The 25,422-nt window shown below is 47.5% G+C and overlaps 1 protein-coding gene across 6 annotated transcripts; it reads left to right on the top strand.

Annotated features, from left to right (window-relative positions):
• Positions 1 to 763: 763 nt before the first annotated feature.
• FCGR2B (Fc fragment of IgG receptor IIb) lies at positions 764 to 21,384 on the top strand. 6 transcript variants are annotated; one of them, XM_038586275.1, is made up of 9 exons: positions 764 to 781; positions 7,600 to 7,810; positions 11,556 to 11,576; positions 12,853 to 13,107; positions 15,845 to 16,099; positions 16,789 to 16,911; positions 18,206 to 18,262; positions 20,705 to 20,742; positions 20,825 to 21,384. In XM_038586275.1, exons 2-9 carry the CDS (start codon positions 7,696 to 7,698, stop codon positions 20,903 to 20,905), a joined length of 945 nt encoding a protein of 314 aa, XP_038442203.1. In that variant the 5' UTR covers positions 764 to 781; positions 7,600 to 7,695; the 3' UTR covers positions 20,906 to 21,384. The 6 variants fall into 6 exon arrangements, 5 of the variants coding, with proteins under 5 accessions (XP_038442203.1, XP_038442199.1, XP_038442201.1 ...); XR_005385809.1 differs by lacking the exon at positions 764 to 781 and adding an exon at positions 19,122 to 19,251; XM_038586271.1 differs by lacking the exon at positions 764 to 781 and having other exon boundaries at positions 12,856 to 13,107.
• Positions 21,385 to 25,422: the final 4,038 nt, after the last annotated feature.

The raw sequence follows: 25,422 nt of genomic DNA, 5'->3' as shown, positions 1-25,422 counted from the left end.
CTTGATGGTATTATTTGTTCTTTGGGTGTTGAGTTTGATAAGTTCTTTGTAAACTTTGGATACTAGCCCTTTATCTGATAAGACACTTGTAAATATCTTCTCCCCTTCTGTCAGTGGTCTTTTAGTTTTGATGACTGTTTCCTTTGCTATGTAAAAGCTTTTTATCTTGATGAAGTCCCACTAGTTCATTTTGCCTTTGTTTCCCTTGCCTTTGGAGACCTGTCTAGCATGAAGTTACTGTGGCTGAGGTCACAGAGGTTACTACCTGTGTTCTCCTCTAGGATTTTGATGGATTCCTGTCTCACATTTAAGTTTTTCATCCATCTTGAGTCTCTTTCTCTCTCTCTCTCTCTCTCTCTTTTTTTTTTTTTAGTTCGTTTCTGTGTGTGGTGTGAGGAAATAGTCCAGTTTCATTCTTCCGCATGTGGCTGTCCAATTTCCCAACAACTTTTGTTGAAGATACTGTCTTTCTTTCCTGCTTTGTCAAAGATCAGTTGACCATAGCGTTGAGGGTTCATTCCTGGTTCTCCAATCTGTTCCATTGATCTATGTGTCTGTTTTTGTGCCAGTACCACAGTTTTGATGATTACAGGATTTTTAAAAATAGATTTTATTTATTTATTCATGAGAAACAGAGAGGCAGAGACACAGGCAGAGGGAGGAGCAGGCTCCATGCAGGGAGTCCCACTGTGGGACCCCATCCGGAATCTCCAGGATCACGCCCTGGGGCCGAAGGCGGCGCTAAACCGCTGAGCCACCCAGGGATCCCTCCTGATTACAGGTTTGTAATATAACTTGAAGTCCAGAATTGTGATGCCACTAGCTTTGGTTTTCTTTTTCAATATTCCTTTGACTATTGGGGGTCTCCTCTGGTTCCATACAAATTTCAGGATTATTTGTTCCAGTTCTGTGAAAAAAGTTGATGGTATTTTGATAGGGATTGCTGATTGAATACATTTTGATTGAATGTATAGATTCTCTAGGTTGCATAGACATTTTAACAATATTTGTCCTTCCAATCCATAAGCATGGAACATTTTTCTGTTTCTTTTGTCTTTTTCAATTTCTTTCCTGAGTGTTCTATAGTTTTCTGAGTACAGATTCTTTGCCTCTTTGGTTAGGTTTATTCCTAGGTATCTTATGGTTTTTGGTGCAATTGTATATGGGATTGACTCCTTTCTTCGGTATCATTGTTAGTGTATAGAGATGCAACTGATTTCTGTGCATTGATTTTATTTCCTGACACTTTGCTGAATTTCTGTATGAGTTCTAGCAATTTTGGGGTGGAGTCTTTTGGGTTTCCCACATAGAGTATCATGTCATCTGTGAAGAGTGAGAGTTTGACTTCTTTGCCAATTCAGGTGTCTTTTATTTCTTTTTATTTTCTGATTGCTGAGGCTAGGACTTCTAGTACTATGTTGAACGGCAGTGGACATCCCTGTTGTGTTCCTGACCTTAGGGGAAAAACTCTCCTTTTTTCCCCATTGAGAATGATATTTGCCGTGGGCTTTTTGTATATGGCTTTTATAATATTGAGGTATGCTCCTATCCCTACACTGTGAAGAGTTTTAATCAAGAAAGGATGCTGTACTTTGTCAAATGCTTTTTATGCATCTATCTATTGGGAGAACCCTATGGTTCATGTTCTTTCTTTTCTTTTTTTAAAGATTTTATTTATTTATTCATAGAGATGCAGAGAGAGAGAGAGAGTAGAAGAGACACAGGCAGAGGGAGAAGCAGGCTCCATGCAGAGAGCCTGATGTGGGACTTGATCCGGGGTCTCCAGGATCGCCCTGGGCTGCAGGCGGCGCTAAACCGCTGCGCCACGGGGGCTGCCCTGTTCTTTCTTTTATTAATGTAGTGTATCACCTTGTTGATTTGCAGATGAACCTCCTTGCAGCCCAGGAATAAATCACACTTGGTCCTGGTGAAAAATCCTTTTAATGTACTCTTGGATCCTATTGGCTAGTATCTTGGTGAGAAGTTTTACATCCATGTTCATCAGGGATATTGGACCTCAAATTTTCTAATTGATTACATTTTTCTTTCAGCTTATGTCAACTCAGGCAAAAGACTCTGGGCAAAGCATCCTATAAGGGGAACTGAAACTAACCTCAACTAATAAGAATCGCTGAGAGCCAGCAAGACTGTGACCATGATTGACCCTAAGATAATAACTGACATGACCTTTACTGCCCACTTGCATGTACTCACTGAGTACATGCATGTACTGCCCAATTTGTGTCACATTTTTCTTATATAAACCTGGAAGTATTTTCAGCACCTTGGAGACAGTCTTTGAGACATTCCTCCACTGTCTTCCCCAGTCTTGTACTCACTGAAATAAATTCCTTTCTTGTTTAACCACTGGTGGTCTCTCTGTCTTTGGATTTTGTCAGAGGTAAGTGGTTGGATCTGGTCTATTTGGGACCTCCAGAGCCATTTGCTCTTGCTAACCTGCCCCTCACCTACATTTTTAACTAAGAGAAAATCAAAATTTAATTTTGCACCAGTGTATTTTTTATATTAAAATTATTTTAGGGGGACGCCTGGGTGGCTCAGTGGTTACCTCTTGCCTTGGGCCCAGAGTGTGACCCTGAGGTCCTGGGATCAAGTCCCATATCGGGCTCCCTGCATGGAGCCTGCTTCTCCCTCTGCCTCTCTCTCTCTCTCTCTCTCTCTCTCTCTCTCTCTGTCTCTCATGAATAAATAAATAAAATATTAAAAAAAAAATAAAATTCTTTTAGGGGATCCCTGGGTAGCTCAGCAGTTTGGCGCCTGCCTTTGGCCCAGGGCATCATCCTGGGGTCTTGGGATCGAGTCCCACGTTGGGCTCCCTGCATGGAGCCTGCTTCTCCCTCTGCCTGAGTCTCTGCCTCCCTCTCTCTGTGGGTCTCTCATGAATAAATAAATAAAATCTTTAAAAATTTTTTCTTTAAAAAAAAAAAATCCTTAAATAGACCCATTCCAATCTTAGCTGGCTTGACCACGTCTAAAATTACTTTCCCAAGATTCCTTTTCCACAAGCATTCTATAACTTTTTATCTCCATTTAAATTTTTGTTCAGGGCTCCTGGGTGGCTCAGGTCATGATCCCAGGGTCCTGGGATCCAGCCCTGCATTGGACTCCCTGCTCAGTGGGGAGTCTGCTTCTCTCTTTCTTCCTGTTCTTTCACCCTACTCATGTTCTCTGTCTCGCTCACTCTCTCTCAAATAAATAAATAAATAAAATCCTTAAAAAATTAATTTTTGTCCAATTTTTTTCCTCTTTTTCTTTCTGGAATAATTATTTTACTTTAGGACAAAATTACTTTCTTTTTCCCTTAGCAAAAACATGCCTCCATATCTCACACTTCTTACTAGAAATACATCCTACTTTCCTTGCATAGAGATGTTTCCCTTATTATTTCTAGTAGTTTTAATTGCATGTATTATAATGTATAATCCTCAGAATCCTTAATTCTTAGTGAAAACTAAGAAGTAAGCAACTGGGGACTTTATTTATTTTTTAAAGATTTTATTTATTAATTCATGAGAGACACAGAGAGAGAGGGAGAAGTGGGCTCGTGGGACGTGATCCCAGGACCCCGGGGTCACAACCTGAGCCAAAGGCAGATGTTCAACCACTGAGCCACCCAGGTGGCCCAACAATTGGGGACTTTTAGACTAGCATTCTGTGAATTGGTAAATTCACAAAAACATTTCATAGTTTCTAGCAGTGTATTCTTCCTCATAGTAAATGTTTTCAGTGTGACACCAACTGTGTTTACTAATACACTCAGACGTTTTTACTTACTCTGTATAAGGAAACCCAAAGTGAATAAACCTGTGCTCAGTAATTAATATTTCAGTATTTTATTTTATTTAGAAATGACCTAGTCAACAAATACCCATCATTTACTGTATCTTAGTATAACATTAAGATTTTAAGTTATCAGAAAGATTTTGGAAACTATATTTTTTAAGGTTTAATTTATTTATTTGAGAGAAAGGAGAGATTGAGTGCAAGTGGGGGTCGGGAGAAGGACAAGCAGACTGCACTGAGCCCAGAGCCCAACGAGGGGCTTGACTAGGGGCTTGATCTCATAACCCTGAGATCATGACCTGAGCTGGAACGCTTAAAGGTCAAACGCCTAAGCGACTGAGCCACCCAGGCATCCTGGAAATTATTATTATTATTATTTTATGATAGTCATACAGAGAGAGAGAGAGAGAGAGAGAGAGGCAGACACACAGGAGGAGGGAGAAAAAAAAGAAAAAAAAAAGAAAAATAAATAAATTAAAAAAAAAAAAAAAAAAAGGAGGAGGGAGAAGCAGGCTCCATGCACCGGGAGCCCGATGTATGATTCGATCCCGGGTCTCCAGGATCGCGCCCTGGGCCAAAGGCAGGCGCCAAACCGCTGCGCCACCCAGGGATCCCCCAATTATGCTTTTAACAAGAATATCCACCCCCTTCACCCTCACCCCCACAAATATTTCTTTATAGTGACAGACACTTGAATGGATTTTATTTTATTTTTAGAAAATATTTTATTTTTAAGTAATCTCCACATGCAACGTGGGGCTCAAATTTACAACCCCAAGATCTAGAGTCACATGCTCTACAGACTGAACCAACCAGGTGCCCCTTGAATGAATTTTAATACTCTGGCTTGTGCCTACTTAGATTTTGATGGGTTATTGGTCAAAAAAGTCCAAATTTCTTGTCTTCATTTATTTCCTCATGTCCTCCAGTTGTTTATGCTGTGGACTTGCCTTGAGGCTTATGGGTCCCTAAGGGCTGCAATCATGCTTTCTTTTGATTGAGGAGGACCCATTATTTTCCCTTGTTGAAGTAATCCTCCCTATTTCAACCAGATTTACTGTTTCAGGCTGCCTGAGCATAGTCCATGAGACCTGTCAGTACCTCTAAAAGGTACTTTGCAGATAAAGTAGGCTCCAAACCCAAATGTTATGACTCATTAGGTCTCATCATGAAAAATCCAGTCTCTCACACCCCAAGTTTCCACCTGGTAGGATTAGAACAAACAAACTTGAGCTCAGCATATGAAACAGGCAGAGCTCAATCTGAAAAAAAGTTTACCAGAGATCCAGAAAGCAGCCAAAGAGGTAGCAAACCAAAATGGCTCTGGGGGGACCCTCACAGGCATCTAGGCACCAATCCCAGAATCTTCAGCAATAGTCTTGGGATCCCATCCTCATTGCCAAAACTGTCAAATGACAAAACTAAAACAAATTTTAAAACATTTAATTTATTTATGAGAGAGAAAGAGAGAGAGAGAGAGACAAACATATAGGCAGAGGGAGAAGCAAGCTTCCTGCGGGGACCCCATGCAGGCCTCAATCCCCGGGATCATGACCTGAGCCATAGGCAGACTCTCAACCACTGAGCCACCGAGGTGCCCCCAAACTGAAACAAATTAATAAGAAATTTGATGTCCTTTATTTAAGGGAAAACTGTCCATGGATTGGGAAGTGCCTCACAAACAGTGGAGCATTCTTCCTGAGGGATTTGGTGGAAAAGTGAGTTTTATAGAGTATTAGAGGAGGCAATTAGGAAATGACTTGATCAGCTAGAAGGTTGGGGATTTCCCTATAAGGCCAGCAGGTCCTATGTCCTAGGATAAGGTAAGTTAGCTAAAGCTGAGTTGGAAGATTGTGATTGGTGTATGTGAGATTTCCTTGACAGGTGTTTCCTGTAAGCACAGGCTGACTTAGGTTTAGATTTTGTGACATGGGCCAGGCCACTGGCAGTGGGGCTTCCATCTTGTGGGTCTTGATATACACGTTTATTTTATCAGTTTCTTTTTATTTTATTTTATTTTTATTATAGTCACAGAGAGAGAGAGAGAGAGAGAGAGGCAGAGGGAGAAGTAGGCTCCATGCACCGGGAGCCCGATGTGGGATTCGATCCCGGGTCTCCGGGATCGCACCCTGGGCCAAAGGCAGGCGCCAAACCGCTGCTCCACCCAGGGATCCCCTATTTTATCAGTTTCTAATGATATTTTTGAAGTATTGATGTCAGATCACTGGACTCTTGTCACTGGGCAAGAAATTCACCTAAAAATCAGATAGGGCTGGAGGTAGATTGGGGTAGGGGCCCTGACTGGGGCCAGTAGTAAGATCCTGTGGTTGATGGGCTGAGGCTGTTGAGGTTTCTGAAGATCACAGGTATGAGAAGAGATTTTACAGTCTTATTTCCTTGAGTCACACAGCTTACTTCCTGTGAGGGCACTTGGGAAAGAGGCTCCAGGAAGGGGCCCCAAGAAGAGTATCTTATATTCTGGGGATGTTGAAGGTGAAAAAATGGTGATGAGGATGATGGCAGAAAGCAGGAAAAGGAAACTGGCCTTCACTGGATATGCATGATGCACCACACGCTCTGCTAGTACTCAAATTTTCTTTTCTTTTCCAGAAACCTTGAGTGCAGTGATTCTCAATGAGGGGCAGTTTTACCTTTCAGAGAACATTTGTCAAAGTCTAGAGACATTTTTGTTTTCACAACTAGGGGGTGCCACTGGCATCTAGTGGGTGGGGCCAGAGATGCTCGTAATCATTCTACGATGTACAGGACAGTTCCTCACAATAGTTCCCCAATGAGAACTATTTGGCCCAAAGTGTCAAAAGTACTGAGGCTGAGAAATCCTGCGTGCAAGGTAGGCACGACCACCTTCATTTTTATAGACAAGTAATCTGAGCTTGTGAGAAGCTAGCTGACATTCAAAACTAGACTTATATAGCTCCAAGGCCCAAGCTCCTTCACCAAGCCATAGTGATAGGAACAGTGATGGGAATAAGTAAAGGTAAAGAATCAGGGCACAAGTTAGGGTTCAAAAGACATCTGCTGAAGGAACAAGCAAAAGGATGAATGCCAGGTTTGCCTGGATGGCTCAGTCAGTTGGGCGTCCAACTCTTGTTTTTGACTCAGATCTAATTCTACAAATCCTAACAGGACTATTTCTAGCTATACATTTCACATCAGCTATAACAACAACCCAATCTTCTTCCATCATTCCCCCTGCCACTGCATGCGTGCTCTCTCTATCAAATAAATAAATAAATCTTAAAAAAAAAAAAGAATGATACCAGAGGAGACTAAGAGGATGAGTCTAATCATCCTATTGCCACCCTGACACATATCCTTGTTCTTGCTCCACAGTCCATGAGTAGTAAGTCAGGGATTATGATAGCAAAGAAAATCAAATAATGGTGGGGGGCTTGGGGCCACCCCGCCCCCTGTCAGTTTCAGGAGCACCAGGGCCTCCAAATGAAACTTGAAGTCAGAGAAGACTGGCTGTTCATTCTGTTCAGTTGCCTTATCTAAAGAGAGATAAAGAGATGAAGAGATAGGAGGTTCTGAGCTGAGTTTGGGTGATCATTCCCTTCTTACTCCCAGAGGTTGAGCCCAGCTGTGTCCCAAAAGAAGAGGAAGTTGTTTCCCAGTTTCTAAAATTTCTGTGAATTTGGAATTGGTCTGAGCCATATCCATTCTGGGAAGCTCTGAATCTTCTGGGAGGGAACAGTTGAGAGGAAAAACGGTGGAAGGGGAGGAGCCTGTGATAAAACAACATTTCTTTTCACTTCCTCTTTTGGATTTCAGAATTTGTCTGTCCTCTGGGGTGGAATCTGTCAAGTCTCAAGAGAAGCCTGTGCCTGCCACACTGGTGCTGCTAGAGCTGACGTGTGCCAGGAATTGATGCGGATCCTCTCGGTCCTCTCCCTCCCTGCTGCTGATAGTGACCAGGCTGGTTGCATGCCCTGCCTTTGTCGTTTGGGTGACATGCTACTGTGGGCAGCTCTGCTACTCCTGGGTGAGTCCTGTCCTCACAGGGAGGTGGGGCAGGGAGGCAGGTGCACTTTCCTAACTCAGCTGCTGCTACCTGGGTTGGGCTAAGCTTGGGCAAGGATGAGGGGTAGCAGGGAAGCAATCAGGAGAATGGGGAGGGTCAAGAGGCTGATGAAGATCAAACCACTGGCTTGGGCAAATGATGAAATTGGCAGAGTAGTTGTTGTTTTCAGTGTCTTTTGCCCAATATCCCTGGGCAGCCAGGTCCCTGATGTCCTGCTGCTACCTACATCTGAACCTGCTCTGAGGAAAGCCCAGTGACCTAGACTTGAGTGGCTAATGAGTGGCCAGGGTGCTTCCTTTCCTTAGAAATCTGTGTTTCATAGGGACCAAATCTTAGGTGGGAGTGCGGATGTTGTCTTGGACGAGGGGTGGGCAGGAAGCAATAGGGCACTTGGTGGTGGGGCAGTACCCATTCTCTGTGCCCCTGAAGCCACTTTAGGCAGCAGAACCCTATTCTGTGTATGTATTAGATTCCCCTGGGAAGAAGCACAAAAGGGTCTGGGTTATCCAGGGAACAGGGACTCAGAGAACTCAAAACCCGGGCATTTCTGGAATCGTCAATCATAGGACCAGAGAAATCATGCATGCTTCCTTGTACTGCACACGCATGGGGATAGGTCCTGGCTCTAATCAGCGAGAAATTCGGGGTCCTAGGTCCAGATGGTGGGAGGAAGTCTAGGGAGGCCAACTAGGGGAGCCCTATTACCAGGATTGTCTCTCTAAGCTCAATTCCTAGAGTTTGTACCCTCAAATACACCTTAGGATGGCCCCAGAGGAAGACATGTAGCCCCTCTCAAGATAGGTGCTATGACTGATGATAAAATCTGGTCATCTCTGGAAGCCCTTGGCCCTCAATGCTGAATGATACGGGGTTAGGAGGTAGAGGTGAGGAAGAGAGAGTATTCCTTCCTGAGCAGGACAAAATGGACTGAAGTAGAATAACAGGTAAAAGGAGCATTAAACTAATCATTTTTCATGTGAAGAAGCTCGGGCCTGGAGAGGTGATATGCTTCTCCATCTCTGCTGATAGAGCTAACAACGTGCCAGTCATCTGAGCCAGACTCCTGGGCACAACTTGATATTTTCTTCCATTTGCCCTTTTGCTAAGTCACCAAGGATGTGCTCCATTTCCCCATTCTTATTTGGACCGTAATATTTAGGCCTTCATCACTCAATAACTCAACTTCTACAACAGCCTCTGATCCCATCTCAACTATTCCTGTCTCCTCTACTCTGAATCTGTGCTGCACACCAAGGCCATGACATCTTCAAGTACAGCTATAGCTGAGTCACTGAACTTCAGAAATGCCTCCGGTGCTGCTCCATTGCCTGCTAACTAAGTCCCCAATCCTACCCTCTTAACCATGTTCCCATTGACCCAAGTGGATCTTCCTCTACAACCAGGCACTGCATTTCCCTCTTTCTACAGATTCCACAAACTGCCTTGCTTAAACATTAAATAATTGCTATGAACAGGCCCTATTCTAGGACTTGGAGATTTACCAAAGAACAAGACAGACAGCCTTCCTGATATAAAGCACAAAGACTTTGTCTCCCTTACAATGACTCTATTGAGTGTGTATTCACGACCATTTGTTGAGTGTGGAATGAATAAATGGCTGATGACTTCTCTAGACTCTTCTCATCTCTTTCTTGTTTCTCCTCTACCCCTCCTCTTAGGTTCTACTTCTTTATTTGCTCTCCTATTCACTGTCCCGCTTGCCAACCTGACATACCCTGTTTTTTAGTTATCACTTCTATGTCGACAACTTCCAAACCTGTCTTTCTTGCTTATGTCAACTACATTTTAAGTTTTCACCTGCTGGTTGGACCTCTCCACAATGATATGTACGTCTCTTACAAACAGTTATATAGGTGTGAGCACAAGTAACCTTGTTCCCAGCCATCCACTTACATTACCCCCATTCTCATCAAGTTCCAGGTTTCCTCAGTTTTGCCCCTTAAATTTCTCTCATGTGCGTGTCTTTTTCAATTACTATTGTCAATACAACTGTGGCCCCTCCTATCTCCCACCTAGACTCATTCAATAAGTGATTTCCAGAGCATTGGCAAATAAAATTGATATGGCTACTGCCCTCTTTGTGCTTATATTCTCCTAGGAGATATAAACAACATATAGACAGACACACGGGAATAAATATACATTGGAAAGGGCCATGAATACGTAAACAGGATACTTTGATAAGAATAGTTTTTGTGGGGAAGAAGAAAGGGCAGCCTACTTAAATAAAATGATATGGAGTGCATTTTCTGAGGAGGTGACACTTGAGCTGGGACTCTGAGTATGGCAAGGATCTAGCTATTTGAAGAGACAAAGGAAACAGGTCTAGAGAAGAGGGATCAACAAACACAAAAGCTCCAAGTGTGAAGAATTTAAAGAAGGCTGGTGTTATGGGAGCTCAATGAATAGAGGAAGAGGGGCTTGAGATGAGGCGGGAGAGGTGAGCAAGACCCTTGTCCCATGAGGCCTTGTAAAGATGTACTTTTATTTCAAGAACAGAGGAAGGCTTTTGAAGGCTTCTAATCAAGGGAGTGATATTATCTGACCTGATATTTTAAAGATAACTCTAGCCTTTCTGTGGGAAGTTGATTGTAGGGGACAAAGGAATGAGGAGAGGAGTTGGGAAGCAAGAGAAAGTTGATGGGGACTTAAACTAGAATGGTGGCCGTGAGTAGGGAGCGAAGTTGATGGACTCAGGGCCTGAGTCAGAAGCAGAATCAACAAGATTCACTGATGTGAAGGGAAGAGGCTCAGGAGAGAGAGGGAAATAAAGATGACTTACAGTTTTCAAGCATGAGTAACGGGGGAGATGGTGAAGATGTACACTTGTCTGGGAAGAATGGGAAAGAAAAGTAGTGGACTTAAGAAGGCAGAGTCCAAATTGCAGAGAATGGAAGGAGTATAAATGAGCGCAGACAATGTGGGAAAAAAATGGAGAAATCTGGCTATGAAAGGGAGCAAAGGAATAATTTTGGAATTATAGGTGGGATCAAGGTTTTTTTTTTTTTTTTTTTTTTAAACGAAAGATCCTGGAAAATGCTTACGTTGATGGGAAAGATCCAGCTAAGAAGAAGGAATCGGGGATGCAGAAGAGGGTGGGAATAACAGAGAGGGGGAAATCCTTGTGAGGGTGATAGGGATTGCGAACCAGGATAGAGACTGACCATGGAGAGGAGGACCGAGACTTCCCCCAGTGAACAGCAAGAAAGGAAGTGGGCAAAGGGGCAGAGAGGTTAGACATTTGAATTGGGGGAAGGTGTGAGATTTCCTGTCTAACTGCTTTTATTTTCTGTGAAGTATGAAGGAAAGGCATCCACTTTAGGCAAGAAGGGATTGGAGGCAGAAGACAGGAAAGTTTTGAGAGTGAGGAAAAGATGAGTGTCACTGCTGAAAGCCGCAGAGCAGATTTACTAGAGAAAGTGTCAGACTGGCAGTTCAGTGCCCTTTTGAATATGGTGACCATTGATTTATAGAGACACCCATTGCCTGCTTGTGTGGTCATTTTAGTACCACAGAGCTGAACAAGTAAAGGTGTGGACTGTACAGCTGGATTTAACAGAGACAGAGAAGGGCAAGGGAGTTAAGGAGATTTGCATGGAGGGGATTTTTTTTTGGAAGTGATTCTTGTAATGATGAGTCATCAAATCTAAACCCTGGGCTGATCTTTGCTTTCTCTCTTAAACAGCTCCAGTTGCTGGGACACCTGGTAAGTACTCCACCCACATCCTCTCCCTCCCCCAGCTACCCTCTTCTTGTGCTCCCAGCACCCCGCCTGGAGGTGAATGCACCTAGAAAGCACCAGTAACCCAGGATCGAGGTGGAGCCAGGAAGGAGTAATGCTCCCAGGAGATGCCCTGACCCTTTACCTGTCTCCTTTCTCTTTCCCCTCCTCTCAGAGAAGCAGAGGATAGGCAGCCATGGTGCACAGGTGCTTTAACCCTTCTGGTTCTGAGAGGGTGAGACATCACAGATATTGTCCCAGAAAATAACTCACCCCCCTCTCTCAGTAAAATCAAGAGCCCAAACATTTTTCGTCTTAGCTGCACGCGAAATCCCATCATCTGCCTAGATTATCTCCATGTGTTGATAAATCCTCCACTTTGCATGACTCTGAGGGCTTCAGGGCCTTGTTCTCTGAACAGAAATAGGAAGAGATTGATTGATTGATTGCACCTCGGTGAAGTACATGCTGCTGCGCACTCCTTTCTCAATACTAGGAAGCTCCCACCTCCCAGGCTCCCAGGGAGGGGATGGGGGTGCAGTTCTCCCTGGGGCACTGACCCCAGGGCTCCTTAGACTAGACCTCCAGCCTTTCTTTCTTTTTCTTTCTGAGGCCACAGAGACCCCTCTGTACTTTGGTGCCAAGACAGGATCTATTCTAAGGGACAAAGATTGACATCAGGTCAGAATAGAAACCTGATGTCTGACTCATGCCAACACCTCCACCAGCTGCCCCCACTTGTCTTCATCCGGCTCTAGAGTTTATCCACTAGTGCCCAAAATGCCTCAGTTCACAGGGAAAGAAAGTGAGTTCCAAAAAAGGTATGGATGTGTAGTGTGTGTGTGTGTGTGTGTGTGTGTGTGTGTGTGAGAGAGAGAGAGAGAGAGAGAGAGAGAGAGGAAGAGAGAGAAGGAAAGAAAGGAAGGAAGGAAGAACTGTTTAGGATGACCCCTGGTGAGTCATCCTAGAGTGTTCCAGGATGTTCTAGTGTTTCTAGAGTGTTTGCCTGGCCCCTCTCTCCCTTTCTCTTACCTTTTGCTCTCTGAGGAATGGTCAAGCTCCCTGAGAGCACCTGGCTTCCTGAGGGCCCCTGCGGCAGGATGTATGAGTGAGAGGAATTAGCTACGGTTACAGAACAGTTCTGGGTTCCACTCTCGATGTCCCCAGCAGGACCAGAGGTGCTTCACTGTCTGGAATCCGGGGCCTGCCTAGGCTCTTGGGGCTCCCTTTGCTTCAGCTTCCTCCTCTCTCTGCCCCCCAGCAGGTCTCCCAAAGTCTGTCCTGGACCTCGAGCCCCCGTGGATCAACGTGCTCCAGGGCGACTCCGTGACTCTGAAGTGCCAGGGGGCCCACAGAGCTGAGGAGCACACCCAGTGGTACCATAATGGGAGCTTCCTCCCAATCCTGGTCCAGTCCAACTACAGCTTTGAGGCCAAAAAACAGGACAGTGGGGAGTACAGATGCCAGATGTACCAGACCAGCGTCAGTGACCCTGTGCATCTGGATGTGACTTCCGGTCAGTGGAGGAAGGCCCAGGGGAGTGTCTGGGAGGACAAGGAAAGATGAAATCTGCTTACATGGCAGAGGTTTTGAGGGAAGGGGGGGCAGCAGCCTGTTTACTGGAAAGCATCGTGGTGAGTTGTTTGAAGATGTTTTCATCCACTCACTTCCCTTTTCACCCACTCCCTTTGCTTAGCATGTGTGGTGGCGGTGGATGGTCCTAAGAGATTCCTCAGAATATGTTAGGTTGTTTTGCCTCAGTCCTGATGGAGCAAGAAGGTTACCAGGCTACAAAGAAACACCAGGGGTATGAGAGCAGCAGAAGGAAAATCTGACTGCATAAAAACCCATTTTTGTGGCCATCATGAAGCATAAACAGACCACAGCTGGGCCCTCAGCCTGGGCACTACTAGACATGTGACCATGGTGATTTGCCTGCCATTGGGTTTGACTCCTGGTCTGCTTGTGGGGGGTATTAATGCCTCCCTCCTCAGGTCTGGTGGTAATCAGCATTTCCCCGCCCCCTGCCATCTATGCGACTTGACCTGAAAGTTGTGGTTTTTTTTTTTTATTAGAAAGAAGGAGGAAGGGAGAGAGGGAGGGAGGAAGGGAGGGGCAGAGGCAGAGGGAGAGAGAGAATCTCAAGCAGGCTCCACGCCCAGCACAGAGCCCAACACGGGGCCTCGATATCACAACCCTGAGATCATGACCTGAGCCGGAACCAAGAGTTGAATGCTTAACAGACGGAGCCACCCAGGTGCCCCCCGAAAGTTATGTTTTAACTATGTTTGCATTTCTAGCTCCCGACAAGGGCAGGGCTTAATAAACATTTACTAAACAGATGAATGATTTTACAAAGCTTCTGGCAAAAAGTAACTTTTCCATAAAGAAAAGCCATCAAGTGGGATCCCTGGGTGGCTCAGCGGTTGGGCATCTGCCTTTGGGTCAGGGCATGATCCTGGAGACCTGGGATCGAGGCCCACATTGGGCTCCCCTCAGGGAGCATGCTTCTCCCTCTGTCTGTGTCTCTCATGAATAAGTAAATAAAATTAAAAGAAAAGAAAAGCCATCATGTGACTATGATGAATGTTGTCACTGTTACTCTTCATCGGGCCCTTTCCCTCACCTGATTCCTAAATTTTCCTCAAAAACACAGTGAGGGCATCCCACCCCTGAGACTGAGCGTGTCCCCGTGTAGCCACAGGCTTGTGAAGGAGATGTGGGCATTTATGGCTTCTCTGCAAGGCTTCCAGGAGGCTGCAGAGGAGTTTCGTTCCCAGACTGATGGATGCTTGAGGAACATCTCATGAACGAATGCCACGAACATTAAGCTGGCCCCTGTTCTCAAGATCCGCGCCAAGACAGGTGTCCGCGGGGAGGACTAAGGGCTAAGGTCGCACAGACCAGCCGAAGGCAGACACCCCCATCATCCGGGTTGTAACTGGTACCAGCAGAGACTTTGCAGGGAAGGAAAGAGCCTTCTGATGACCCACGTCTTCTACTGCGGGATGGCCGAGGCGGAAGAGAAGGGCAGGAATTGGTTGCTGGTGCTACGTGGCAACTTCGGCATCTTCTTTGGGTTCTCCCTCATTTATTCTTTTAAAAGATTTTATTTACTCATGAGAGACACAGAGAAAGAGGGAGAGAGAGAGAGAAAGAGAGAGAGAGAGAGAGAGAGGGAGAGAGAGGCAGAGACAAGGCAGAGGGAGAAGCAGGCTCCATGTAGGGAGCCCGACGTGGGACTCGATCCCGGGTCTCCAGGATCACTCCCTGGGCCGAAGGCAGACGCTAAACCGCTGAGCCACCCAGGGATCCCCTAATTCTTTTTTTTTCTAAGATTTTATTTATTTGAGAGAGAGAGGGAGAGCGAGCATGAGTGGGGGGAGGGGCAGAGGGAGAGGGAGAAGCAGACTCCCCACTGAGCAGAAAAGACCGGACCCCCATCCCAAGACCCCAAGATCACGACCTGAGCCAGAGGCAGACGCTTAACCAACTGAGCCCCCAGGTGCCCCCCTTCTAATTCTGCTCTTGTCTTGTACCTCACCTCTCTTTCCAATTCCAGCTCAGCGCTGGCCTCCAGCTTTAGGGTAAAGATGTACATGAGCTGAGGTCAGCAGTACAAATATCCCCCTTAGGCTCTATTATACAACAAAAATACTATTTTTTCTTCCTTGGTAAAAGGATAAAAATTGGGAGGGAAAAAGTACACAGTAGGGTGATGACACACTTTCAAAGACCCTGCTGCAGTGAAACTCCACATTAACCAACATACACCCAACAACTTGTTGGATCTCCGTGACTTCCTACTCTCCCGAAAGACATGTCTCTGCTGTGTCCCCTCACCTGTCATCTTCTAGGTCAGACTGGGTCCCTCTCCTCCCTCCCCCAGGGAAGGACTGTACCCAGGACTCTCTTGTATCCTTCCTGCATGAGCCTATTGGGCAGGACAGGGCTGTTGCTGCCTTCTCCCAGGACAGGAAAGAGAAGACAGGCATAACCTGAACTCCTACCCTGTGCCAGGCACGACTGTAGATGCCTGGTATTGTTATGTCCATTTTCACAGAGGAGGAATCCAAGGCCCAGAAGAGGCCCAAGACCGTAGAGCTCCGAAACGCTGGAGCCAGCATTAGAGGCCAGAGCCACTGGATTCCAAACTTAAGCTCTTCCCTCCACACACTGAGTCCCACTGGTAAGGATGGTCTCAGAGTTGAGTCAAGACCTCCCGGGTCCTAGGGTCCCTTTGTGTCTTTCAGACTGGCTGCTGCTCCAGACCCCTCGCCTGGTGTTCCAGAAGGGGGAGTCCATCAGGCTGAGGTGCCACAGCTGGAAGAACAAGCTTCTGTACAAGATCACATTCTTCCAGAATGGAAAATCCAAGCAGTTTTCTTCTCTGAATTCCACATTCTTCATCCCAGAAGCAAACCTCAGTCACAGTGGCCACTACCACTGCACAGGGATGATAGGGCAGATGCTGCGCTTGTCACAGCCTGTGGCCATCACTGTCCAAGGTGGGAACTCTGTTGCGATGAAGGAAGGATGATGATCAGGGGTCGGACAATTATGGCCAAGGTCATATGGGCCTACTTGGAGGTCTGAGAAATGCCATGGCCCAAACAGTTGGCCACTGAGGCAAAGCGGGGAGGACTGGGGGCCTTGAGAAATATAGGCCCTGGGCAGCCATAGGGGCTGGGGCTTGGAGCCCTCAGCTTCAGGCCACAGGTGGAAAGGCTGTGTGCCCCTGAAATGCAGGCCCCATGCTAGGGACAGGGCAGGGGTTCCTTAAGCTCCCGGGCGTTCCTGAGACCTGAGGTTTTCTTGTTTCTTCTTAGGTCTCACGTTAGGCCCATTCGCTCCCCAAGGCCTGGCATGTCCCTGACAGTTCAAGGCCTTGCGGGATCCGGTTGTGGTGCCTCCCCCTGGGGGAGGCTTCGGGTCCCCCTCCCTGCTCTCTCGGAGGGCTGACAGAAGCCCTTGCCTCCACCCCTACACCCTCAGTAGCCTGCCTTTACTAGATTAGGGGAGACACCTGTGGGGGGAGGCACAAGTCCAGTCCCAGCCCGGTCTGTGCAGGTGAGGTGGGGGAAGGACCCAGACAAGGGACAAGGGACCCGGACACAAAGCAGCTCCCAGGGAGGAGCCCTGGGCAAGAGCACGGGAGGCGGACGGTACAGCCTGTCCTGAGGTCTGTCTTCCTCAGGATCCGACTCGAGTGACTCCTCGGTGGTGATGACAATTGTGTCTGCGGTCGCTGGCACGGCCGTCGCGGCCATCCTTGCTGCTGTAGTGGCCTGGCTCCGCCTCAGGCGAAAGCAAACTTCAGGTTTGTGGCTTCTCTCGGTTCCTCTTGCTGTCAGTTCCTACTGGGCCAAGACCCTAACCGGAACATTGCCATACCCTCCTCTTTGGGCCAAGAGAATCCTTATAATTCAGACATAGCCTCATATTTCATTCATTCATTCATTCATTCATTCAACGAGGCTTGAAAACACTTGCGTATGTGTCAAGCCCTGCGCTGGGCACGGCGGCTCTCGAGGAGGCCAGTCTCCACTCGCAAGGAGCTCACGGTGCAGTGGGGGAGACAGGGGGAACACGAGGGACGCAAGAGCCCACGCCGAGCCTGGCGTGAACCCAGGGAGAAGCTTGCAGCTGAGGCAGCCGAAGCACATGTGGTGGGACCCCCCGGCCCCAGTTTAAACCTCAGCGCCGCAGCGGGGTGACCTTGGGGGAGTTGTTCAGGGTCTCTGGGCCCGTGTTTCTTCATCCAGAAATGAGGACACTAAGAGAACCCCTAGGATTGTATGAGGGCGAGTGATGCTGAGCTCTTAGCCGGGCCTGGTTTGTAAGGGACAGCACACGACAGAGCCGTCACCCTTTTGGAGGAGGTGACATCTGAGGGTAGCGGGCAGCTGCGAAGAGGCTGGAAGAGCATTGCAGGCCCGAGGACCAAGGCAGGGACGCGGGGAGCGCGGTGGCCACGGGGCAGTGTGGGTGGGGAGGCAAGGAGGGTGTGTAAGGCGTGTGCTGCAGGCACACGGGCCGGGGGCCAGGTTAGAGCAGGAGGCTGTGCTCTGGGGCTGGTGAGACTGAGGTGGGGGGACCGGGGGCAGGGGTGGGTGGGAGGAGACCTGGCTCACTGGCCTGGCACCCGCACAGTTTGCCCAGCAGCCGGAGGCACCCTGAGCTCTGCTCTCAGGGGTGCCCCGCGAACTCCGGCTCCGGAAAGCTGTCCTTTGCCCCTTAGCACCGACGTCAAGGAGCGCAGGGAGCAGGCCAGGCGCTCTGGAAATCTAATAAGCAAATTGTCACAGTTCATCGCACTGGAAAGCGAGCTTCCTGGAGACAAAGTCTAGAGATGCCCAGAGAGAGGGGGGAAAAGACCCCGCGCCCCTGAGGGAGAAAGGCCTACTCCTAGTACCTCCCAAAGACCAAGCACCTTGGCTTCGTGCACCTGCCCTGGTTCCTGATGCTCCGCAAATAGGAGATTCGCAAGGAGGGGAGGCGTGTGTGGGGGAGGGAGCCCATTGGTTCTAACCCAATCCTGCTCCTGGGCCTTGCCTGAGGACTCAGGCCTCACCCCATAACCCTACTAACCTGCTCTGTGCCCCTCCTCGTAGCTCCCCTGGGAAGCCTCGAGCACAGGGAAATGGGAGAGAGGCTCCCTGAGGCAGCAGGTGAGTGCCCTCCCTGTGTGGGGGCTGCAGGTGCCAGAGGCCTGTGTGAGTTGGGCTGGGGGCTGCGAGCTGGGAGTGGGAGGGGGCGGCGGGAGGAGGAGGGGCTCCAATCGCTTGGTAGCTTCTGAGACTAACTCCTTGGCCTGTGGCAGATAGAGAGGGCAGGGCTGTGCATTTGGGAGCCAGGGATGCTGGGGGCATTTCCAGGGCAGGAAGTCAGGGAGATTAGGGTCCCTCTGTGGGGTTGGGCAGAGCTGGCACAGGACAGAGGTTGGGAGTGGGAAGACAGACCAAGGGGATTAAGAGGAAAGAGAGGGAGACCGAGGGAATAATCCCCAGACGTGTTGAGGAGCCTGTCTCCGGGTTGATGGGGTACAGGTGGGGCATTAGGAGGAGATCTGAGATGGAGAAAATTCTAGGAGCCTGGGTGCACTAGGGGGCTTCATTTTTGGGCAAAGTCTGTCTCTGATGCCCGCGTGCATTAAGTTTATTAAACATGAGCCTGGCCCTGGCTCTGTAGTGAAGCTGGAGCACGAGGGAACCTGGAACTTTCCAGAGGCGCTCCTGGACAGCAGAAACAGAGGGACAGGAGGCCCTCGAGGACCCTGTGTCAGATGGCCGGAGTGTGACTCAGAGTGGAACCAACAGATTCGAGAGCTTGAGCAAAATGCCACTTGTCGCGCTGTGCTTTGAGCCAGGCCCTTGTGTTCTTGGCCACGTCCAGTGGGGATGGGGGCCTGAGGCCCCACCAGGCCAAATCAGATCTAGAGAAGAGCCCAAACACCAGGAGAACAGCCCCTTGGAGTTTTGGCTCTGTCTGCACTGGCACGAATACGTTTCATAAGCACTTATGTCACAGCCAGGACCGGGGCTCATGGCTTCCCATCAGCGAGCTGGGATCGTTGAGAAATGCATTGGAAGGAGAGTTCGGGAGGTGGTTTGTTCCAGAATCTGGAGCATGGCAAACAGAGACTCTCTGTGTCCAGGGGGTGAGTGGAGACACTAGATGCATTGTCTCACCCCCTCCCACCCCCGCCTGAGGAATGCTGCTTTGCAGATACTGGGACTACTTTTCACACTGGCAAAATGAATTCGTTGGCAAAAAACATGTGGGAAATTGATGTGTTTTAGCTATTTACCAGGGAAAGCCCTGGCTTGTTTGCTTGCTTCCCTCTTCCTCCCTGGCTTTCACTGTTGCACTTTCTTTCCTTTTAATGTCAGGGAGCATCACATTCTTCAAAGTGGGACAAAGATGCGCTGCATCTGGCCAGGGCTAAAGCACCCCCCATCCTTGTCTTCTCTCCCTGAAGACCATGGTTGGCAAAAATCTGGACTTTACTTCCCTGTGATGCTGAATATCCAACCCCCCCATCTCTTCCCCGACATCTCAGATCCCTAAAGCTGGCTGTTTTTTTAAATTTTTAAAAATTTTTTAATTTATTTTTTTAAGCTGGCTGGTTTTCTTCGAGAAAAAGTCAGCCAGCCATTCTCTGAAAACTGCGCAGCACAGATGAGGGACTTCCTCTGCCAGTGTGGCCGGGGTGTGACTCATTCTCTTGCACCTCCTCTCCCCACCCCCAAACCCGGTTATTATCTAAATTCATCTTATTTTTTTTTAATTTTTATTTATTTATGATAGTTACAGAGAGAGAGAGAGAGAGGCAGAGACACAGGCAGAGGGAGAAGCAGGCTCCATGCACCGGGAGCCCGATGTGGGATTCGATCCCGGGTCTCCAGGATCGCGCCCTAGGCCACAGGCAGGCGCCAAACCGCTGCGCCACCCAGGGATCCCTAAATTCATCTTATTTTTAAGAAAATGTGAAAGTTAGCCATCTTTGGTGACAGTTTCCTTTAAATCGCTTGGCTGTCTTCAAGTATAACTCGAGTCTGGGCAGCGCACGAAGCTCTTGGCCTACAGGTCCTTGTTTCATGTCTGTTCGGGCTCTGGTTCTGTGGCCTCCCTGCCAGAGTGGTAGGCCCTCTTCTGCAGTGCCCTGCAGTTCTTATTTATTCATACATTCGCTCATTCATTCATTTGAGATAGAGGGAGAGCACGAATTCATGCGACCTTGAGTGCAGGAGCAGCGGAAGGAGGGGTCGGGGGAGAGGGAGAAGCAGATGCCCCCCTGAGCAGAGGGCTCGACCCCAGGACCCTGAGATCATGACCTGAGCAGAGGGCTCGACCCCAGGACCCTGAGATCATGACCTGAGCAGAGGGCTCGACCCCAGGACCCTGTGATCATGACCTGAGCAGAGGGCTCGACCCCAGGACCCCGAGATCATGACCTGAGCAGAGGACTCGACCCCAGGACCCTGAGATCATGACCTGAGCAGAGGGCTTGACCCCAGGACCCTGAGATCATGACCTGAGCAGAAGGCAGATGCTTAACCGACCGACCGAGCCACCCAGGCGCCTCTGACCTCTGTCCTTTCCGCCCACAGCCAATGTCACTGATACCGAAGAGGCTGCCAAAATTGAGGTGAGCCACCCCAGCCATCCCCCCTTGCCCCTCCTCCCCTGCTGCCTCCACCCCTGTGACTGCTCCCTTCTGCCATCTCCAGGCTGAGAACACCATCACCTACTCGCTCCTCCAGCACCCGGAGGAGGAGACAGAGGCCCCGGATTACCAGAACCAGATTTAGTCTCCATCGACTTGCCTGAGACCCGGGGAAGAGAATCCGAGAGACGGGGATGCAGGCCCGAGTTCCCCGTGGGAAAGACAAGAGGATGCCACAGCTCCAGAGAAGGAGGGGGACCCTTCCAGGGTCATCTGCGTGAATCCTGAAGGCTCCCTGTCCTCAAAGTCACAGACTGTACTGGTTCCTTCTGTGTCTCAGCACCTCTCGCCATCTAGACTCTTCTCCATACATCCACAAAGCAGATACAAATTACTTGGATTAGGAGATCGTAGCAACATGGGAAAGGCTTATGTTATAGGTTACCTGAGAAAAATTATGTAGGTGTATATGATTCAGGAATGTTGAAACAGACTGACGTTTGCCAACAACTTAGAAGTGATGGTTTCGGGGTGATGAGATTATTGGTGATTTTCATCTTCTTTCTTTATTTTTCTGTACAGATCATGTATTACATTTTATAATAAAATACTAGAAAAACAGCATGCCCTTTGCCTTCCAAAGGCTGTGTGGGTTGGAGTGTGGACTGACCTGTTTCTTCTCAAGGATAAAAATCTTGGGGAGGTGGTAATGGGTAGGACGTGGGGGAGAGGGAAGATTTGGAGTATAGGAGAGTGTCCCTCTTCTTAAAACTGAATACTCTTGGGGCCCCTGGGTGGCTCAGTGGTTGAGCATCTGCCTTTGGCTCAGGTCATGATCCCGGGGTCCTCGGATCAAGTCCCACATCAGGCTCCCCGCAGGAAGCCTGCCTCTCCTCTGCCTATATCTCTGCTTCTCTCTTTGTGTCTCTGATGAATAAATAAACATAAAAAAATTAATACTCTTCTTCCAATGGATTTGTCTTCTGGTTCCCATGTCTTCTTCCTCTTCCTCCCATGGCAAAGAAAACAATCACTTTGTTTTGCAAAACCAGTTCTCAGGAAGCCAAGCTTCAGATGAGTCCTCCATGGAGATTGCTGACTCTTCCTGCGCCTCTTCTATTTACCAGAAGGATGTGACTTTCTCAGAGAAGCCATCCTGGCAGGTTAAAAACATGACTAACAGCTTCTCTGGGGGTTTGGTGGGTGCCCTTGGAGAAGCCTCGTTTTCCTGGGACTCTCACGACTTCCTTGTGGGACATTCTTGCTTTCAGAATTTAGCAGCTTCCTTTCCTGTATAGTTTCCGTAGCTTTCTATGATACTCACATTTTATTTTATTTTTTTAAGATTTTATTTATTTATTTGACAGAGAGAGAGTGAGAGTGAGCATGAGTGGGGTGGAGGGGCAGAGGGAGAGGGAGAAGCAGACTCCTTGCTGAGCAGGGAAATCTACTCGGGGCTGGATCCCAGGACCCTGAGATCATGACCTGAGCTGAAGGCAGTCGCTTAACTGACTGAGCCACCCAGGCGGCCCAATACACACATTGTATTCTATTTTATTTATTTTAAAAGAGAGAGCAAGAGCGTGCATGCACATAGGTGTGTGCAAGTGGAGTGGGGAACGGGCAGAGGATCTTAAGCAGGCTCCATGCCCAGCAAGAAGCCTAATTTGGGGATTGATCGCACGACCCTGAGATCATGACCTGAGCTGAAATGGAGTCAGTCGCTCAACAGACTGAGCCACCCCGATGCCCTTGTGATACATTTTATGGCCCCACAATCAGATTTCATACTCACGTATTGTTATTAGAAGGAATAAGTAATAGGTTTATTAGGTTATTGAGGGCTTACTTTGTGTTCAACTCTGTGCTTTAGAATGTCAGCCATTCATATTTCTTCTTTTGTGATTTTCCTGTTCACATACTCTTACCCATTTTTTTTCTTTTTTAAAGATTTTATTTACTTATTCATGAGAGACAGAGGGAGAGAGAGAGAGAGAGAGGCAGGGACACAGGCAGAGGGAGAAGCAGGCTCCATGCAGGGAGCCCGATGTGGGACTCGATCCTGGGTCTTCAGGATCACGCCCTGGGCTGAAAGCAGGAGCTAAACCGCTGAGCCACCCAGGGATCCCCTATTCTTGCCCATTTTTATAGTAACAATGTATACCTGTTTATAAATTACAAGAGAGCAATTCATTTCCAACAGGAAATAAAAGTTTCTATGTAAATTGTTTTACTACACTAATACTCTTTTTTTATAAAATTGAAAGGCAGATAAGCAAGAGATAATTAAGATCACCTATAAGCCTGTAAACCACAATCAACCCAACACTTAAAGCGTGCCCATCTGTGCTCCTGTCCGTAGCAATAGGTGCATGTATTTTAAAAATTGGATCATGTCATATTTTTACATGTTCATAAACACACATAAGCAGAAATTCACACTCACTGTAAGCATGTAGCTCAAATAATACGCAACTACAGGGCGTCCGGGTGGCTCAGCGATTTAGCGCCGCCTTCAGCCCAGGGTGGGATCCTGGAGACCCAGGATGGAGTCCTACATCCGGCTCCCTGCATGGAGCCTGCTTCTCCCTCTGCCTGTGTCTCTGCCTCTCTCTCTCTCTCTGTATCTCCCATGAATAAATAAATAAAATCTTAAAAAAAAAATACAGAACTACAAAGAAGTAAAAGTGAATGTTCCCTTTCACTGCCTCTGGTCTTGTTCTCCTTTGTATGGGTAACTACTGTTGAACATTTGGTGTGGATTTGGTTCTGGACTTTTTGGTATGCATCTAACACATATTTGTGGTTTTTTAAAGACCATAAGTGAGATCATATTTTACATATGGTTATGCAGTTGGTTTCTTTTGGTTAACAATATGTTATGGAGCACTTGCCATGGAATTTTTCTTCTTTTTAAGGATTGTATGGTATCCCATAGCACAAATACTCTATTTTATTTAACCAATACTTTATTTTATTTATTTTTAAGATTTTATTCACTCATTCATGAGAGTCACAGAGAGAGAGAGAGGCAGAGACACAGGGAGAGGGAGAAGCAGGCTCCATACAGGGAGCCTGACCTGGGACTCGATCCCGGGCCTCCAGGATCACGCCCTGGGCTGAAGGCGGCGCTAAACTGCTGAGCCACCCGGGCTGCCCTAACCAACACTTTAAATGTTACCAATTGGTCGGTGTTATACACAGTGCTGCAATAAACGTTTTTGGATGATATCTTTGCATGTGTGACTATTTTTTAAGATTTTATTTATTTATTTAACACAGAGAGCACAAGCGGGGGAGGGGGTAGCAGAGGGAGAGTGAGAACCAGGCTCCCCAATGAGCATCAGGGAGTCCACACGGGGTTCGATCCCAGGATGCTGGGGTCATGACCTGAGCCAAAGGCAGGTACTTAACCAACTGAGAGACCCAGACACTGAGTCCCACGTGTGACTATTTCTGAAGGATAAATTCCTAAAGTAGAATCACTGCCTCAGAGGATACTCCCATATTTTCTCTAAAAAAGTAGCTTATGTGTCCTCCCAAAGCATATCAGAGTGCCCATTTCCTGACATCCTCGTTAATGTGGGGCACTTTAAATTTTTGCCCATTTGATTATAATGGACTCTGTTCCTGCTCCTTACCCAGCATGAATTTCCTCTGATTTTAGTAACAAAGATTGCTTTTGCTTTGGCAAAACAGCTCTACTGACCTTCTCAGTTCATGTGGGTAGGCGGGCGGAGTTCAAACCTGATTCTAGAGGAGAGCGTGCATCCAAGCTGGTCAAGCAGGTGCTGGTTCCCTGGAATTTAAATCTGGAGCAAATTAGACCATGACTGAAGGCCGGTGAAGTTCATTCATCCCAATGGTACCACTGGGGTGAGACCAACTTCCTACATCCTTGAATCTGCCCTGTTTCTCGTAGTTTCTAAGGTCTGTCAACTTCCCCTTATAGTAGATAATTTAAGTTTGATAGACTCATCCTATAATATCATAGGGGATTGATACCTTTTTGGGGGGGTAGATCTTTGACAAACTTTCGTTTCCTGTCATTATTGGTCTCATTAGGCATTTTTATCTCTTTTGGAGTCAAGTTTGAAAAATCACCCATTTTACTGCTATGTAGCTGTACACTACATTTTCTTCTATTTTTTGGTAATAATTCATGTGTCTGTATTTACATCCCCCCTCTCATACCTAGCTTTTGGGCTTGCTTTCTTCTATCAGTTAGATGATTTCAGCTGGAAATAACAGGAAAGCATGATTCAAATTGGCTTAAACAATAAGGAAACGTATTATCTCACATAACAAAAAGTCCAGAGACAGGATGTCTCCAGCACATCGGGACTCTGGGTCCAGTTTTCTGCAACTCTGTGGGCACTGCCCTTGGGCTGGAGGCAAGATGATTATAGCAGCTCTGAGTATCATACCCAAAAATCCAGAAAAAGAAATCCAGAGACAGAAAAGGACTAACTACCTCTTCTACGTGCCTCTTTCTTAAGAGTGTTGAACCTTTCTCCTGCAGTCTTGCCATATCATATATATATATGGTCAGGGCTGAGTGACATACGCATTCCTAATCAATCACTAGAAAGGAGAATCACCCACCATAACCTACTGAGCTTAATCATCCTGAGGTGGAATGATTGCTGGAGAGGCAACGCC

The sequence above is a fragment of the Canis lupus genome, chromosome 38 (genome assembly GCF_011100685.1).
Source record: "Canis lupus familiaris isolate Mischka breed German Shepherd chromosome 38, alternate assembly UU_Cfam_GSD_1.0, whole genome shotgun sequence".
Taxonomy (NCBI): Eukaryota; Metazoa; Chordata; class Mammalia; order Carnivora; family Canidae; genus Canis; species Canis lupus.
This window is presented reverse-complemented; position numbering and strand designations above follow the sequence as displayed.

Excerpts from the sequence above, each read along its gene's own strand:
- FCGR2B (XM_038586275.1), top strand. The coding sequence starts at position 7,696 with ATGCGGATCCTCTCGGTCCTCTCCCTCCCTGCTGCTGATAGTGACCAG. Across the intron at positions 13,108-15,844 it reads GCATCTGGATGTGACTTCCG|ACTGGCTGCTGCTCCAGACC; the intron begins GTCAGTGGAGGA and ends TGTGTCTTTCAG. Across the intron at positions 20,743-20,824 it reads AAGAGGCTGCCAAAATTGAG|GCTGAGAACACCATCACCTA; the intron begins GTGAGCCACCCC and ends TGCCATCTCCAG.